The 16172-nt window shown below is 41.1% G+C and overlaps 1 protein-coding gene across 2 annotated transcripts in view; it reads left to right on the forward strand.

Moving 5' to 3' along the window:
* Positions 1–16172, forward strand: part of CPNE4 (copine 4) — a 257286-nt gene that overhangs the window by 226374 nt on the left and 14740 nt on the right. For both annotated transcript variants that reach the window (XM_075143282.1, XM_075143281.1), the window contains exon 12: positions 8301–8355. In XM_075143282.1, the coding sequence (XP_074999383.1) occupies positions 8301–8355 (55 nt within the window). The remainder of the gene's footprint in view (positions 1–8300; positions 8356–16172) is intronic.

A 16172-nucleotide genomic window follows, 5' to 3' on the forward strand; every position in this document is an offset into this window, starting at 1 on the left:
ACATAAACCAAGAAGATAGATAGCAATTTATCTGATGCCATCTGATACTGATCTGGTACACCTTTAGTCGACGCAACCATTTCCACAATTTCAGAAGCGTGAATTTCCTCCTTGCGTTGTTAAGGATATAACTATTCTAGTCACCCACTCCATTATATTAGCATATAGCTGAGAAGCAAATTATTCCCAAATTATTTACCCATCTGTGGGTAAATGAACACCACGTTCTAAATCTTCTCATGCAAGTTTCCTCCTTTACAGAAAGCGGACACCTTTTGCCTGAGTCGACCTTAACAGGATGTTTGTGGGTCAACTGCTCTCAGATAAAGCTAGGCAATTCTTGTGAATTAGGTTCCATTTACTATCTTGCTATCCCCTCCAAATTATTGTGAAATTAACCTTGATCAGAGATTTGAAATCAGCAGACAAACAGAGGGTAGTAGCGCATTTTCCCCTGCATATTCAGTGATGCCTAGCTGAATGTTTAGTCATCAGTATATTTCACTTACAATTTTCCTCTAACTTGTTTTGATAGTGTTCTTCATTTTGACTTAACGTCATTTTGATTTTGGTAAAATTACATCAACAGCTCATTTGGTCACATTAAATCACAATATAATCTCTATAATGGTTTTATCCTGCTCATCCTAGAAAGCTCATTTGTATCTTGAGAGCATTTGATGAGAAATTCCTCTCCCAGCACTTCCCTGCATACATATGCCAACACAGTCCTGTATTCCCCTCTTCCCAGCATACCCCTTATAAATAGATATTTTCTGATAGAAAATTGTTGCAGAGGAAGGTCTCTGACCAACCCTTTCTGCTGTAATTTGTAAAAAAGGACAAAATTATGTGCATATGTACCAAAGCTTTTGTTCTTGTCGTTGCTTAGTGCAGTACACCCTGAAACTTGAAAGCCACACTTGTGTTTCAAGAGGGCAAACTCTTCGGTTTGGGGTTCTTCACGATCTGCACCTTACATGATGGAATTCAGCCTGCTGCCTGCAGTGTCGTCTTTAAGTCACGTCAAATTTTAAACGTCTGAGATTACAGTCTGTGTGAGAATGACCTTTTCAGTGATGGTACAGTTTTCCATATATGATCCCACAGATATGCCGATTCACTACAGAGTTAAGGTTTTGGAAGCTACAGGGACATATGTGCAACCCCTTAAAATACATAGGACTGTCTGGAAACTGCATGGTTTGAGAAGTTAAATATAACTTGCTGTAGCCTCTTGCAGCATCCCCTTCCCTAGTTTATTCCCAGTTATAAAGTCCCATTTCTTTTTCAAGATACATTTTACTGAATTGGGTCATTCATGTAGGTACAAATCAGGTCATTGCAATTTATTTGTCATCTTGCAGGGAAGCTTGACATTTTGTCTCACCTTCCTGAGTATGCCGTTTTATTAGGCTATCCTTCTAGCAAGTGATACATCTCGCTGCCATTTCATTTTGTTTAACCTACTCCTCTCTCAAGCTCTAATGACTTTTTTTTTCTGTGGGTATTTACTTTTCCCCAATCTAGGAATTTCTGAGTTCACTTGACATTTTTACCCTGCAGAGTTTCTTTTGCAGTGTTAACAAGGGGAAGTTTAAATCCATTGTACCTGGATTTGGCTTTGTTATTTCATGAGTTGATGCTTTTCGGTGGTTAGCTTCAGGGAATTTGTATTCCCCTGCTTCATTAACTATTTCCCTTGCAGGTGAGACAGGCATTCCCCCATATTCTTGAAACCCAGTTACATGACAGTATCTATTTCTCAGTATTCAGCAAATTCTAGCTCCCCTAAGGTAACTAAGAGCTGTAATTAAAGATAGCAAGTGAATTTTAATGTCAGGATTTTGCACATGGTTGTGTAGCATCTCTGTTTGTGATAGACCAAACAATGTAGCTGTTGCAGTGATTTATCATTGATTTGCAGGCTCCCAGCTTTCTTTTGTGACAGAGACGTATGATAATCAGTTCATTCTTGCTGCTCTGTCAAAAATCACTGTGCATTATGGACTGGATGCCAAGCCTTGTTAGGTACAGTGCAAGTTTGATTAAACACACGGTAACCTGGCCAAGACCAGAGATGTGGTTGTATCGAACCAGGAACAACCGCACAGTGAATATGTGGTGACAGCGTAGCAGTCCCCCAGAGAATAACACAGATTAGGAGGAGAAAACACTGCTGCTGCTGAACTCTTGAGGTCTTTCTGACTCTGACTGGGGCAGGCTGAGAGCTGGACCACAGCCTGGCTCTACCCTCAGGCCATCCTGGAGGAGCACTGGTGGCTGTGCTAACTGCAAGGGGTGAAGCGGATGGGCTCTGGTCCCTTCCACTTAAATGGTTTTATTTAGCCCTATTCGATCATACAGATCATGTCCTTTATTTACCTAGCTCTGCTTGCAAAGCAGGAACTGAAAATGTTTAAATATTTCAAATGATTTCTGTATTTTCTTTGGAACTGCTGCTAATCCCTGTAAGCTGTTATGATTCAGAATTTACTGGCATCAATCCCTTCTCAGATAAGTACTAAATAATGCATTCAGGAACATGATTCATTCATATGCTTTAGAAAAAAAACACTTAATTCAGCTCATATTCTTCCAGTTCGCTCCCTGAACATGAAAGATTACAATTTTAATTGAGTTTAGAGATGACTCTATTTTGTTTGTGGCATTTACTGTTTTCTCCTTTTTCTTTTCCTTTCCATGTTCCTCTCTCTTCTCTCCCTCTTCCTCTTCCCGTGCCCCCTCCCCTTCCTTCTCCCCCTCCTCACATTCACACTCTTTTCAATTGTATGTGTAACAGACACTCCCCTTTTACTTTGGCAATTTGAAATTTCTTTCTAACAGAGGAAAAATATCTGATTTCATCACAGGAAAAGTATGTAGAGCAGAGCAGATCCACAGTTTATTCTTTTAAGATTGGAATTGAAAATGAAAGGCATAGTAATTGATTTGCTGCGTCCAGCATAGTACTTTAAAAATATCTCCCTGGTAGTTCTGATCTGACCCAAAACCAAAATTACAAGTGACAGCTTAATATCGAGGGATTCTAGTCAGGTATATTCCTTGCAAGAATTTCAAAGAGCTGTAAATTTAAGATTCTTGGTTATTTGAAATTAAAAATGGGTTCTTAGTGTTTCTTTCTCCCCATCCCATGTTTCTTTCTTATCCCCCCATTCACTGCATCATTAGTACCGCTAGTGCTACTACGTTGCTCTAGCATAAAGTGAGCAGGTTCTTATGCTGGGGCTCTCCAAGGTCAGTTCAGTAGCATCCATACAAATTGCTGCATTGACTTCAGGAGCTTAAAGGTAAGCACATCTATAGCTACATACCAAAGGGCTTTCATGAGCACCAGTAGAATGAGTCCCGAACAACCTGTGTAAGTGGCTAGCTAGAAGTTCATCTTTCAGAATGAATAAATGGCATATAGAATGACTTAGGCCTTTTTTCCCCCTACCTTTACTCCATACAATTAAGAACTTAGATTCCCAATTTAGATTTTAAAAAGGAACTCATTTTCAGAGAACGTAGTCCTGGCAGCTCTTGTTTTCCTTTCTGAATACAGGTATTGCTGGTGAATATCTAGCTCTATCTCCAGCATTGTCTGCCTATGCCAGCAGCTTCAGAGGAAGTTGCAAAAGACTCTCTAATGTCTGACTAATTAATTTCACCCAGTGGAATAGTTTTATCTGAATTCTCCTCCTTGTTACTAGCAATAGCAAATCCTTCTCAGAATAAAGCTGAACTCCAGGTTTCAATGATACTACATGTCAGAGGGCACCAGTGGTTAACGAGACAAGATTTTGAAATGTTCTTTATTTTGTCTCCTTATCTTTATTATAAACTTATTTCTTACTTTCCAGTAACACTAGTCTTCCTAGTGAAACAGAAAAAGGTATCATTATCTGTATCACTTTTACTAATTTACAAAGCCTTACTATTTCCTCTATTCATCTCTTTTCCTGTCTGTGCAGTACAGCTCACTGAAATCTCTCTCCTCTCTGCCCCTATTAATGTATTGATTTGTCATTGCACTTCCTCAGTTTCCACTGGATAGCTTGAAGGCTGGGTGCTTAAAACTGAGCAGTGTTCCACAAGGATAATATGGATATTTTCAGAATTTATTTTCTGCTACGCATTATGTAATAGTTGAGGTTACCAGGGGACTTTTCTCTAACTGGTTGTATTTCTGTTCAGAAGACTACAGTCTTGGAGTCCTGACAATTCCTTTCTGTGTGCATTAATTTACATTTACCAATTGAACAGTGAACCTAAACCCTCTCCCTGATTTTACCTTTAGCGTATAACCTAGATCTGTTCAGTCTTTGCTATCTTTCAGTAATATATGCCTGTTTTGACTGGAAAAAGTACGAGAAACCATATACATCTATACTTGCATGACTGCTCATGGCCCTTACATAACCACGTATAAAAGTCAAAGTCCAATGCTTCTGCTTTTTTGATCTTCAAGTCAAGTACTTCAGCTTTTTGAGAATTATGCCAAGTTTTAATTTTCAAGGGAACCTATGTAAAACAAAGAACAATATAAAATGGGAAGTAGACATTATAGAGTAATTTTGTAAAGATTCTGCCAAGCCATGATCCTCTTTTTCTTACTTGATTTTGTAAATTTCAGGATTTATAGAACCGGCTCGTTTTCCACTTCTGAGTTTCTTTCCTGTCCCTTTGGCAATCTGTCTCCAGCAGGAGAGTACAGGCAGTTTCCTTGCATGTGCCAAGGACTCCCTGGCTAGCTTTAAACAAAACAGGTCAAAGATCCTGGTGGGGCCTGAGGCCAAGGACATGACACTGTCCATGTCCTTGTATCTCACCTTTCTTCCTCCCAGCACAAACTGGTGATGCCCAAACTGCCATTTGGGAGCAGTCTCAAGCACAGCTGTCCCCAGCACTGTCCCTGGGAAGTCTCTGGGGGCTGCTGGTTGGCAGGAGCCAGCCCTATGCCAGGGAGAGTGCTAACAGACCACGTCTATAGTCACGTCCCAGTGTTTCAGCCAGGGTCCCAAGCCTATTTCCTGGTATAAATGAAGACCGAATGCCTGAGCAAGCGACACACAGGAAAAGAAAACTGGTTCTCACTTTTCTTTTTTTGAGTGAGTTTAAATTACAAAGGACGAAAAGAAAAGTCATTGAGAGCAGATCCCTTTCCTACTGAAATGCCAGGTTAGGAAACAGAGCTGGAGTCTCTGATGTGTGCAATTCATCCTTGAGGCAGGAGGAAACCTTCTTTTCATTTTCTGACTGTAGTTTCAGTCCCTGGATGGCGTAACCCTTGACATAGCTTCCAGAAGCTGGGAAGCTGCTCTGTTTTCTGCTGCAAGCTGCCATGATAGCCCTGGGTCTGGCAGAGCAGCTCTGTCACGCCTCTATACCATACGGGATTGTCCTGGAAGTGAGAGAGTCCTTGGCTGCCCTTCTGGGTCACTTTTTCCCTGCTGTGTCTCAGTAGTGCAGGATAAGCAGAATAAGGGCAGCAGGTTCAGCTGCTGGGTTTTTTCTCATGTGACGAAGTGAGGGCTGGATGGGAAGACTAGAGAGGGTTACTTTGTAAAATATCACTAAGCCATTAAACTGCATACTTACTGAAGAGCGAGACCTTTATATTAGCTAAACACCTTGGTTTGTGTGATAGGAGGAAAAGTATTGCTTACATTAAAATTTTACTTTATTCTGAAAGCTGCCAGCCACAAATTTTGAGGTGTGGCAGGATTATATTTTTTATGCAAGGGATGTCATGAGTGATAATCAAAAGATTCCTTCTTACCTTAAAGATCAAGTTCCGAGAGCATATGAAAGTTAATTCCTTGGTCCCAGCAGCTTGAATCAGAATACCAGAGGTATGTACCTAAATTCTGGAAAATGAGGAGCTTCCTAAAGAGAGTGTGGAGCTATTCTGAGTGAGGCAAGAGAAAGTACTAAGTACAGGAGTAGACCCCAAGATACCGCTCCCCTCTAGAGTTCATGCACTTCCCGTCTACAAAGTGGCCATATGGAATCCCATCTTGAGGTTGTACGTGATCACGCTTTACTCTTTCACAAGCCAATTATAACAGTAACTAGCACTTGCTCAAAAAGGAGATATGGGAGATTCAGACATCAAGGCAGGTGTCCTGACCGTGGTGGTAAGGTATTCTGGGTGCAGAATAACAGTGGGGGCTGTGCCACTGTGTGACTGGGAATGTGGGAGTCTCGCCACCAGAAGGAGAATCCAGGTTGCTGGAGGTATCACTTAGTGCTGTCTCTGAATTGCTGCAGAACAGAAGATGGAGCTGCAGATACGAGAGTGCCTACACTTGTTTACACTTGAGAAACATTGCAGTACAAATGCAGGCGCTGTATGGGTTTAGGCATCTCCCATGTTGGGTAATTGCTGCCAACATCAGCTTTTTTGATTACTTTATTGAACTTAGACACTTATGTTCTGCCTAAGTAAAATTCTTTTTTAATCTTTGTTTGCTCTTGCCCAAAATCAATTAACTTGCAGCTCCACAGGGTTTGATTTTCTAATCCAACCATGCTTAATCATTGATGTAAAACAAGATTTTTTTCTCCCCTCAAATTCTTTTCTAATGGCTTCTTATTTCTTGCCCTCTAAGTGTGCGCCTGAATTCTCTGCAGCTATTTATAAGGGCTTTCCCGCTTCCAGGAGTGTTTCATCAAAGAGATGGCTATCAGCAGGTGGTTAGCATCAAATGTCAGCAGCTACTTCGTTTCTGACATCTCTTGAAAAAAATGTTTCGTTACCATGCAAATGATGTTAGCCTTCCTTTCAAAGATCCATTGTCACACACTGCAACATATGGTACACAAATTGTGCTCCCAAGATTTATGCGGCAACTACATTTTGTAGCAGAACAACAATTGTGAGAGCTAAACCATCAGATGACAGTCATCACTGTTTCCCAATGAGCTGGTGAATATTGCTGTATCTCATGGTTACTCTAACTTTGGGGGGGGAGGGGAGAGGGGCTTATTTCTGCTTTCTTTTAAACTCTTCCATTTTTCTTTAGCTTGCATCAGAAATATCATGGTGCCTGTCACAGCCTGTGCCAGACAGAATAGCCCAGCAGCTTTAATGGGTGCTGTTACCCTTCTTGAATATGTCTGGGAAGCGAATTATCCAGTTGATACTTGGAGTGGCAATGCCTTGAACTACACAAAGAAAATTGAAACTGCTGGCCTCTCTTGGGAATTTTTGAAAGTGCCAATAATGGTAGTAGGAACGCAACTTTTCCAAGGGCCCTGAAACCCTGTAAGCAGAATAGGATAAACCTCTGAGGTGTTTGATTCATCAGAGCACTGGAGTACAGTTCAGTGACTTCAGCAGGGCTTCAGGATGTATTTAGAGTTAAGCATATGTTTGGGTGAATTGTTAATCTCAAGTGTGTGATCAAGTGCTTTGCTGACTCAGGGACGAGACATTCCTTACAGCTTGTTGTTTTCCACTTTGCCATCTGGGAAGAGGCAGCTTGACAGCCCGTGGGCTGTGTGAGACATTACTGCATTTCTGAAAGGGTGTTAACAACCTTGAAGTTTCCAGGTTCTCTGAATCAGGAATTTTTGTCTCTGCAGAACTAACTGGCGTAGAACAACCTCACTGTAGTGTTTGAAAGCAAACTGACTATGCCACAGCATTTGCTAGGTTATCAGTCAACCTATGCCTAATTAAAATAATCTCATGTTTTAGTGGAACTACTAAAGATGCAGGTAGAAAGCTTTACAGAACTTGCAGGTTTGGGGGCGTGAAATTGCCCCTTTTGGATATTTTAGGAAGTCTCTTTTGCGCCCAGACAACTGTAAGAACCCAAATTTGCAAACACTTTTAATTACAGAGTCATCCCTTCACTACACCATTTTCTGAGCTGGGGGAGCACTTCCGTATTTATATGAAAAAATGTTGTTACAAGCTGCTAAGACAACTCATCCTCATGCTGCAGCCAGGTAGTGCAAAAGAGTGGGTAATACAGACCTGTTATTACATTTGTGGGAGAAGTGCAAGATATCTTGATCCCTCAGTATTCTCCAAATGATTTTAACTTCCCAAAAGTACTAGGGGTTCACCTGAAAAATCTCCCATATCACTCCCCCATCTGGTTAGCACACACCCCTCCTTCTCTAATCCGATACCCTTCCAGTTTGCCACGTAACATTCTTGACCTCAAAGCCACTTCTGTTGTGCTGCTTTGTATTTTTGATGAATGCTTACAGAAGAATAAATGTTTATTGTAACAAAATGCATTTCTCTGTAGGAACTCTTCTCTTTTTTTATTCTTTTCCAGTGACAAAATGTTCCCAGCCTTTGGATTTGGAGCAAGGATACCCCCAGAATACAAAGTAGGTGCATAAATGACATTTTCTAGCTTCCTTGGTTTATGAGGCACAAAATAAGGGAGAAATGGTTCAGTGCAGGGCAGGGGCTACGGGAAGCAGCTCCTACTGCTTGGTTTCTTTCATCTGGCTTTCTCACCCAGTGATACCTCACTGAAACCAGAAATCAAGGCTAGACTTAAAATAGTTGTGTTACATCCAAAATATGCCATGGTATTGGCAAAGCTTTGTTAATGGATGCTAGTCTAGTAAGAAGAGAACTGATTTTTTGAACAACACTTGCAAGCATATTTTGAAGCTTTGCAAACCCTGGTTTGACAGAACCCAATTTTGGAAGATGTGGTTCAGTGAGCGGCCTAGTGTCCATGCTCTATGATGAAGAGATTTAACATCTTCCTGAAAATGAAGACTTCAGAAGAGTTTTGGTTTGTGGCAAATTTCTGTGTCGTGGTGAACATCGTCAATACCAGGAAGAGAAATATAAGAGCATGTATCCATGCTGGAGAGAAGTGGTATTTATAAACAAAGCAAAATAAGAGTCATCTACAGTGTTAGTGCAATTGTGAGTGTAAATATGCAATCTGGTAGGGCTGGAGTGAAGACAGTGGAGTAAAAGAAGGAGCATCCAACAGAGAAAGACCTAAGAAGAAACAGGCAGAAGTTCAAATCCTGCATACATGCAGAGGGAGTGTGGGCAAAGAGTAGTTCTGCACAAATAACTAACCACAAACTAGCTGGGGATTCTGCAACTCAGATACTATCTGGAAAAGAACAGCATTAGACTTCTGATCATGCAGACTTCATCCAGTATCCCCACGTCCCCTGCTCTGGGTTGTGTCTCTCACCTGTGGCTGGAGTAGGGACACTGGCCAGGTGAGAATTTCTGTGCAGAGAGGGATCGTGTGTCACTCAGCATTGTAAAGCATGAATCAGCAGATGAAAAAAATGTACCAGTGTGTTCCTCATGGCTTGAGGGTTTGATACCTGCATAAGAATAACAGTAGTGATGTACAGCAAATTTGATACATGTCTTGCAAACGGGTGTCTAAGGTAAGTCAATGTATGTCTTAACAACATTGCCTTCTAAGCTAAAAAGCAGTTACAAAAAAGAGGACTGTGCCTGACAAGGTGTTTTGCAGTGCTCTGTTCCTGAAAAGTAACACCAGTGTTAATGCCTTCCAAAATCAGAGACAGCTTGCAGAACTTTGATACAGATTTTAACGTGGTAAATGCACACAGAACATCTGTGTCTGTTGTATATCTGTTCCAACTGCACCAGCTGACAACCATCTCTGCTATGTAAGGGGGAGTGTTTTGGAGAGTAAACATGAGCAGCCTCCACCACCAGACACATTAGTGAAACACAGTAGCTACTTCTCAAATGTCCATCCCTTCGCCACGAATATGTGCCTCCCTACCCATGGCTGTATAGCAGTGTTAACTGGGTGAGTTGGACTATACATTGCAACCCGATCGCTCTTTCAAGCCCAGTACTGGCCATCACTGACAATGCCACGTACTATTGTGATTGTCCCAAACAAAGGTACCAGCCTGGTGGTGTGCCAGGGGCCAGTTGTTCCATCATCTGCGAGGTGACCATCATTGCATGGGGGAAAACTTGCAGTTCTTTCAGCTGCAGAGAGCCATCCTTATCTAAGGACTGCTTGAAGGAAGATGTTAGTGTGCTGGCTGAAGTCTTTTCACTGGTTTGCTGGTGATGGCAGTAGAGTAAAATTCACAGCACAAGACTGCTTCTTTCCCAAACAAAATAATCAGCTGGTGGCATTGATGCCTCAGGTCAAATGAGCATATTGGCAACATACCAGTTTTGTTAGACCCCAGCAACAGCCTCTTCACCTGACTGTGGGAGCAGATCTCAGGTGTCAGCTGAAATACACTTGTCTTGCCAGAAAATGATTTCAGGGGGACTTTGTAAGCAGATATTCCTACAATCACCAACACCAATTGATTTTCTGCTTTGGCAGAACTGTTGTTTGGATAATTTCCTGACAAGTACTCTTAAGAAAGTTAGAGACTTGCATTGAACTTAGTACCCCATGCATGGATGAAGGGTCTTGCCCAATAGCATGACCTGCCCTGAAAAGTCTGTATGTTACTAACCTCTCAAAGCAAAAAAATAGATGAATCAGGACCTTCAGATTTTGAGAAGTTCAGGAAGAGTAAGGGTAAACTTAAGAGGATGGGACTACTTGCTTGTGGATTACATATGTGTGAGTAAACAAAACAAGTTGCAAAGTAAATGGAGATGCAAGTGAGGGCCAGAACAACATCTTTAATCTCCACTATGGAAAATTGTGACAGACAATGACAAAGACAAAATGACATGACATCAGTTTACCAATGTAATAAAACTTTGAAGAAGATAAGAACCACATTGCGGGGGGACTAGCCCTTCTGTGCAACAGATGGGGACAAATAATTAGCTTGGTGTCTATCATGGGCACATCCAACTGGAACTGGATTAGGAATTAACAGTCATCTGTGCTATTGTTCAGTCCCTCCCTGTGATACTCTACACAGTCCCTACAAGTATCTGTCTTCTTAAAATAAACTGCATCAACACTTTCGAGTCCCTCCTTGGCTTTGGCTGCACTTCTAAATTGAAAGATACACCCTCTAAGAGAGTGAAGAGTCAGCCTCATCATGATGCATTAATAAGTCAAGACAAATAAACCTGAAAATTCTTCAGTAATTTAGTCTACACTGGTATCATAAAGTTAATTTAAAGCCAACAATTATTAGTGTTTGATGTGGAACATAGCCAAGATGCAGAGGAAACAGAGAAGGAACTCATATAATTAAAAGTAACAAAGATTGTAGAAAAAAGTGCTCCCAACTTGTCTCTCTCCTAACTTATCTTCTGCCGCAAAAATATGGTAACACTAGACACCACAGCGACACTGCAGGTTTCGTGCTGTTCAAATGCTCTTCTGATGTTTTCAGTCAAAGGTATTACAAGTCATACATATCTTTTGTTTTATTAAAGGACAGCAGTGTCATAACTGTAATAATTCACATCTTCAAAATCATTATGAGAACTTCTAAGTTCTGACCCCATCATGTGGATAAATTAGCTTTTCATTTTAATTTAGAGTGTCTGCTTTCGAGCCTTCAGGCCTAATAAGATGATCTAACCTGCTCATAGAACATTGGTCTCTGCACACCAGCAGCTGCTCTTTTATTTCTTCCAGTAGACAACAAATTGCTAGGGCTGTGGAAGAAATGACTCCCACTGACAAGGGTTTCTAAGTAACGATTGAGAGCCTCCACACAACTTAAACAACATAGCTTCCCTAAAAGTCTGTGTGAAAGCTGACCAACGTATGCATGGCAGTAACACAGTGAGGGAAGGCCAAAGGTAAGCAGCCTGGTAAAAACAGTAGGCAACGTAAGTGGATCGAGTGGATTCAGGTCTAATTTATGTCATGCTCGGTCACAAGCTGTAGAAAAATGAGGCCTGTAACTCACTGTTCAGCATGAATCAATGCTAACAATGCTATTTAGGATCAGCTGAAAGCCACTGCTTCAAAGCTCTAAATTTTTTTGCCAAGGTCTCCTTGGCGCACTAGACCACATGGGAGAAAGGTGTCCGTTTGCGGTGTTGTCAAACCAGTCCCTTGGTTTCGTACTGTCTTGAGCTCCTGCCAATAGCCTGGGATGGGTGCTGGAGGGCAGTATCCACCTGTCCGCTTAGTGAGACTCTAGCCTCCTCACATCCTTTTACATGCTACAAGAAAAGCAATGTTTGCTATGCCAACTATTATTCCCCATGGAAAAATACCCGCCCCCATTTTACACTAGCACTTCAGAACAATGTCAGTATCCACCTCTGCAGGCTCTTCATGAATCTCTTGAGGTTGAACCCCTTTAAAAACATGTTTTCATATGTTTTCTACAGAATTTCCATTTCAAGAGCACACTGCTATGTTACGCTGACTTTTTTCCCTCATTTCAGCTCCAAATGAAACACTTCAGCTGTTAGCAGAAAAACACCAGTTTCTTAGTGGCATAAGGAATCTGTGGGAGTGAAGGAAGCAAGACATGCTATATATAACATTCCTCATCAGTCTAGAGATCTTTCATCTAATATTCGGCAATATGATTTTTTTCCCCAAGGCCTGACAAATACATCACCCTGCTCCTTGATCTAAGTAAACCTCTGAGAGCAATATTCCCCTCTTGAGTTTCTATCACACAAAACTTGCAGAACATGCCAGTTATTCCACAGCAGTGTCTCCAACCCATCACTTTTTTTTTTGCAATGCGAAGTATCTGAGACGTCTGATGCAAAGTGAAGAGGTGGCAGATAATATGGACTCAGACATTGCTGCAAAAGGTCACAGTGAAGAGGAGGAAAGAAAGTCGAACCACACACACTAATTTCTTAGCAGGCAGAACTCAAAGGAGCTGAAAAACCACACAGCAGCACAAAAGTTACTGTTAAAATGAAGAGAAAGTTAGAACTGTGTCAGCCCCATGACAAGCATATTGCCAATAATGAAGTGTTCTTTCCTAAAGAATTGCAGGCTGACACCTGAATAGGTAGGAAACAACTTGCAGTTTGCTTTAAGACAGTCCTGGTTATTTCTGCATTTTTAATGAAAGCTTCATTCACTGCTTATGCTGAGAAGAGTTGCTGGAGAGAACCTCACTGCAGTTACAGAAGCAGTACAGCATCCTTACGACCCTAACCTGCACTGTCTGGTTTGCTGGACAGGCAAGGACTTGAAAAGTGCTGTGATCTTTGTGGTTCCTGCACTTTTCAGGAGCTTGAGGGCAAAAATATATGCAAACCTGACAAAAAAAGAACCAGTAGAAGGATGTGTAATGGCCCAAGGGAAAAAACAGAATTTGTCACCTTATCCATGCAACTTGGATTTAGATGTGGAAACTGGGCAGCATGCTCAAAAATCAAGCACAAAGGAAAATAAATGGCCAAGCTTTGCCAAGCAGAAGTATCTATAATGTGGTCTTAGCCAGAGACACAAGCTGTCCAGCTCCCAAACTATTTGATTAATGAGCATTCTGAAAATAATAGCTTTCGAGCAATGGTTCTTTAAATTTGTTAATGTCTTAAGCTTTTGCAAAATATGCAGGCATTCCATCTTTAATTTTCAGACTGGCAGTGGCTTAATAGTGTTCAATTTATTCACAGATAAGTGCTCAACATTGTGCATCTCGGCATTTACGCTTGTATGCATCTATTGTTCATGGATTTTTGACAATCTCTATTTAAATTAGTAAGAAAGCATTCCTAAACATGGCTGAATTTGTCAGATTGTTTGTCAAGTAGTTCCAGTATCATCACCATAGAGGTTTCTGGAAAGCTGGAGCTTGGGACAGGGAGGTTAATTTAAATGAATTCAACAATCCGAGAGGGGAAAAAAAAGATTACTAATTTTCAGAATTGAGGCATCCATATTCAGCATTCACAGAATGAATGAAAAACGTCATGTGCCTGAACTCTCTGCTGGTTTGGACCCTCTTGAATTCTGGCCACCACAGGGGAGACAGCACAGGGACAGGTTGAAGCACAGCTGGTTTTACTCACCCGAGTGGGGAATGAGTTCCGAGCATTTGGACAAACTCTGCTTTAAAAATATCTGCTGTTGGTTTGCCTTGGGTGATGATTTCCTGCTTGTGAACCATCACTGAGCTGCTCAAAGAACTTCTTTCCTTCAGATTATACTTTAATCTTGTTTAAATTGTGATATATTGTTCAGAGAGCATAGGAAACAACCAGATATGCCTGCATTCATTGTATTTCCTGTCCTGCCTTCAGGATAAATTTTAATGCTGTTCTTGGTGAATTAGGATGGCAATGTATGAGGGCCACTTGCTTTGGGAGAATAGCAGCCATTGTTCAGACAGTATTATTTTTTGGATCATTGTGCACACTTACTAGACTTGGGATTTCCTTATTGGCCTGAACTGTTGTCTACGTTTTTCTTTAAAAATAGAAAACAAAAGCCTGGGTGCCATAAATCTGAACCAGATAAATTGTACAGTGTGATCCTGAAAGAGCTATAGCGACAAAAGTATCCAGCCCACGCTTGCATGTGAGATTAAAATACTGTATTCATAGCTCTGGAAAAGAATTGTGATACTCCTTTTGCTATAATTTCAAATGCATTTGGAATAAATAAATAAAATCACTGAAGAGGCACAGTGTTAGAAGAATCAGCCTGCAATACATAAACATGCATCACCATCCTTCTTGCTTTTGAGATGCAGTTAGTATAAAATACAGAAAGCCTAAAGGAAGAAGAAAGGCTCTTGAACAACAAAAAAATCATCAGCGAGTGAAAACTCACATAACCATTCTTGACAGCTGCAATTACCCTTGGCCTGCAGCTGGTCATGAGACTGGCAGATACCAGCTGGGCAAAGTGTGCCAAGAGACGTACAGAGCAACCAGACAGAAGGGCTCTGGAGCACCTCTGAAGTGTATCTGACAGCCCTGCTCTTCTGTGCCTGCTCAGCGAGGAACATACGTCGTGACTTTCTGCATTATCTTCCATAGCTGAGCAGGGTAGCCTGAATGGCCCACGTAAAACCCTTTGCAAGAGGCAATTGATGCTTGATGTAGACATAGCAAACTCCTGGCTAGGCTGAACTGGCTGCAGACTCTTCAGTGACTTTTTGCTTCAGTCCTTTCCCATCATGGTAGAAGTCCTGCTTTATTTAACCTCTTAATAAGTAATGGTAGGCAGCACTGTGGTGAGCAAGGCCAGCGTATGATGGGGAAAATCAATTTCTCTGTGAGAAGCTCTCTTTGACAGTAATTAGCCAACTTATACCACTTCGCTTTTACAGAAGCTTCTCTGTAATCACATATTTGATCTATTGGTCTATTAGTCATGAACCAATTTCTGTGATGTGCTGTGAAGTCATCTAAACTGGCAAATAAAACAGCGACATCCAACAAACAAATCTCCTTCTGCAAATAATCCAGGTTCCATTGTACAGGGGGTAAACAGGTTGCTTTCCATATGACTAGGACTGTTGGCACTTCTGAAGGTCCTACAGAGATTTATGAAGTCTCAAAGGTGTGTAATTAAGAGTTAGCTGTATAAATGCCTTCATGCATCTGGGATGATATACCTACATTTAACTTTGAATTATGCAAATCGCCTGCTTAGCTCTCAGCCATATACACTTTTTGCAAACCAAAATGTATACATGTATATGTTGTGCATTGCAAGTCAAAAGTTGGGCTTCATTCAAGACAACGGAAGACCAATAGGAGAATTAAGAAACTGAGCTGAAGAGCTGAAGAGACTAAAAGGAGTCAAGCCTTCTCAGTGATCGAAGAAAGGAGCAAAAAGGAATCTGGAAAAAATGCAGGCAAGAACAAACCTTAAAAGAGCAAAACCAGAAAAAAGCATCTGAAGAAAGTTTTAGTCCCAGCAGATTTGTGCTGTGGATGCAGATCTCTAAGTGACGGGCAGATAGAGGAAGCCTGGAACCTGAGACTTACCTTGCCTTGCATTATTTGCGCATACAGAAGTCTTGTATTATTTTCCCAAGCCGCTAAAGATACAATACAATGTTTTACTAGAAAATCAGCAACTTTTTTGTATTCGCAGTCATTTCTCTTAGAAAATAGCTCTGTGGTATTTTATTACAGACAGACTGAGAGAGAGAATGGGATATTCATTAAATTTGAGGAAAACCAAGTCTTCAAGTTTTTTCTTATTGTTTTCCCCCCAGCCTAATCTAATTTCTGAACCAGCTTAGGATCGTTACATTCCTTACATTATTATTTCACAATGGGTCTAGGTGATTTCCTTGATCTCTTT

Source organism: Calonectris borealis, chromosome 2, assembly GCF_964195595.1.
Source record: "Calonectris borealis chromosome 2, bCalBor7.hap1.2, whole genome shotgun sequence".
Taxonomy (NCBI): domain Eukaryota; kingdom Metazoa; phylum Chordata; class Aves; order Procellariiformes; family Procellariidae; genus Calonectris; species Calonectris borealis.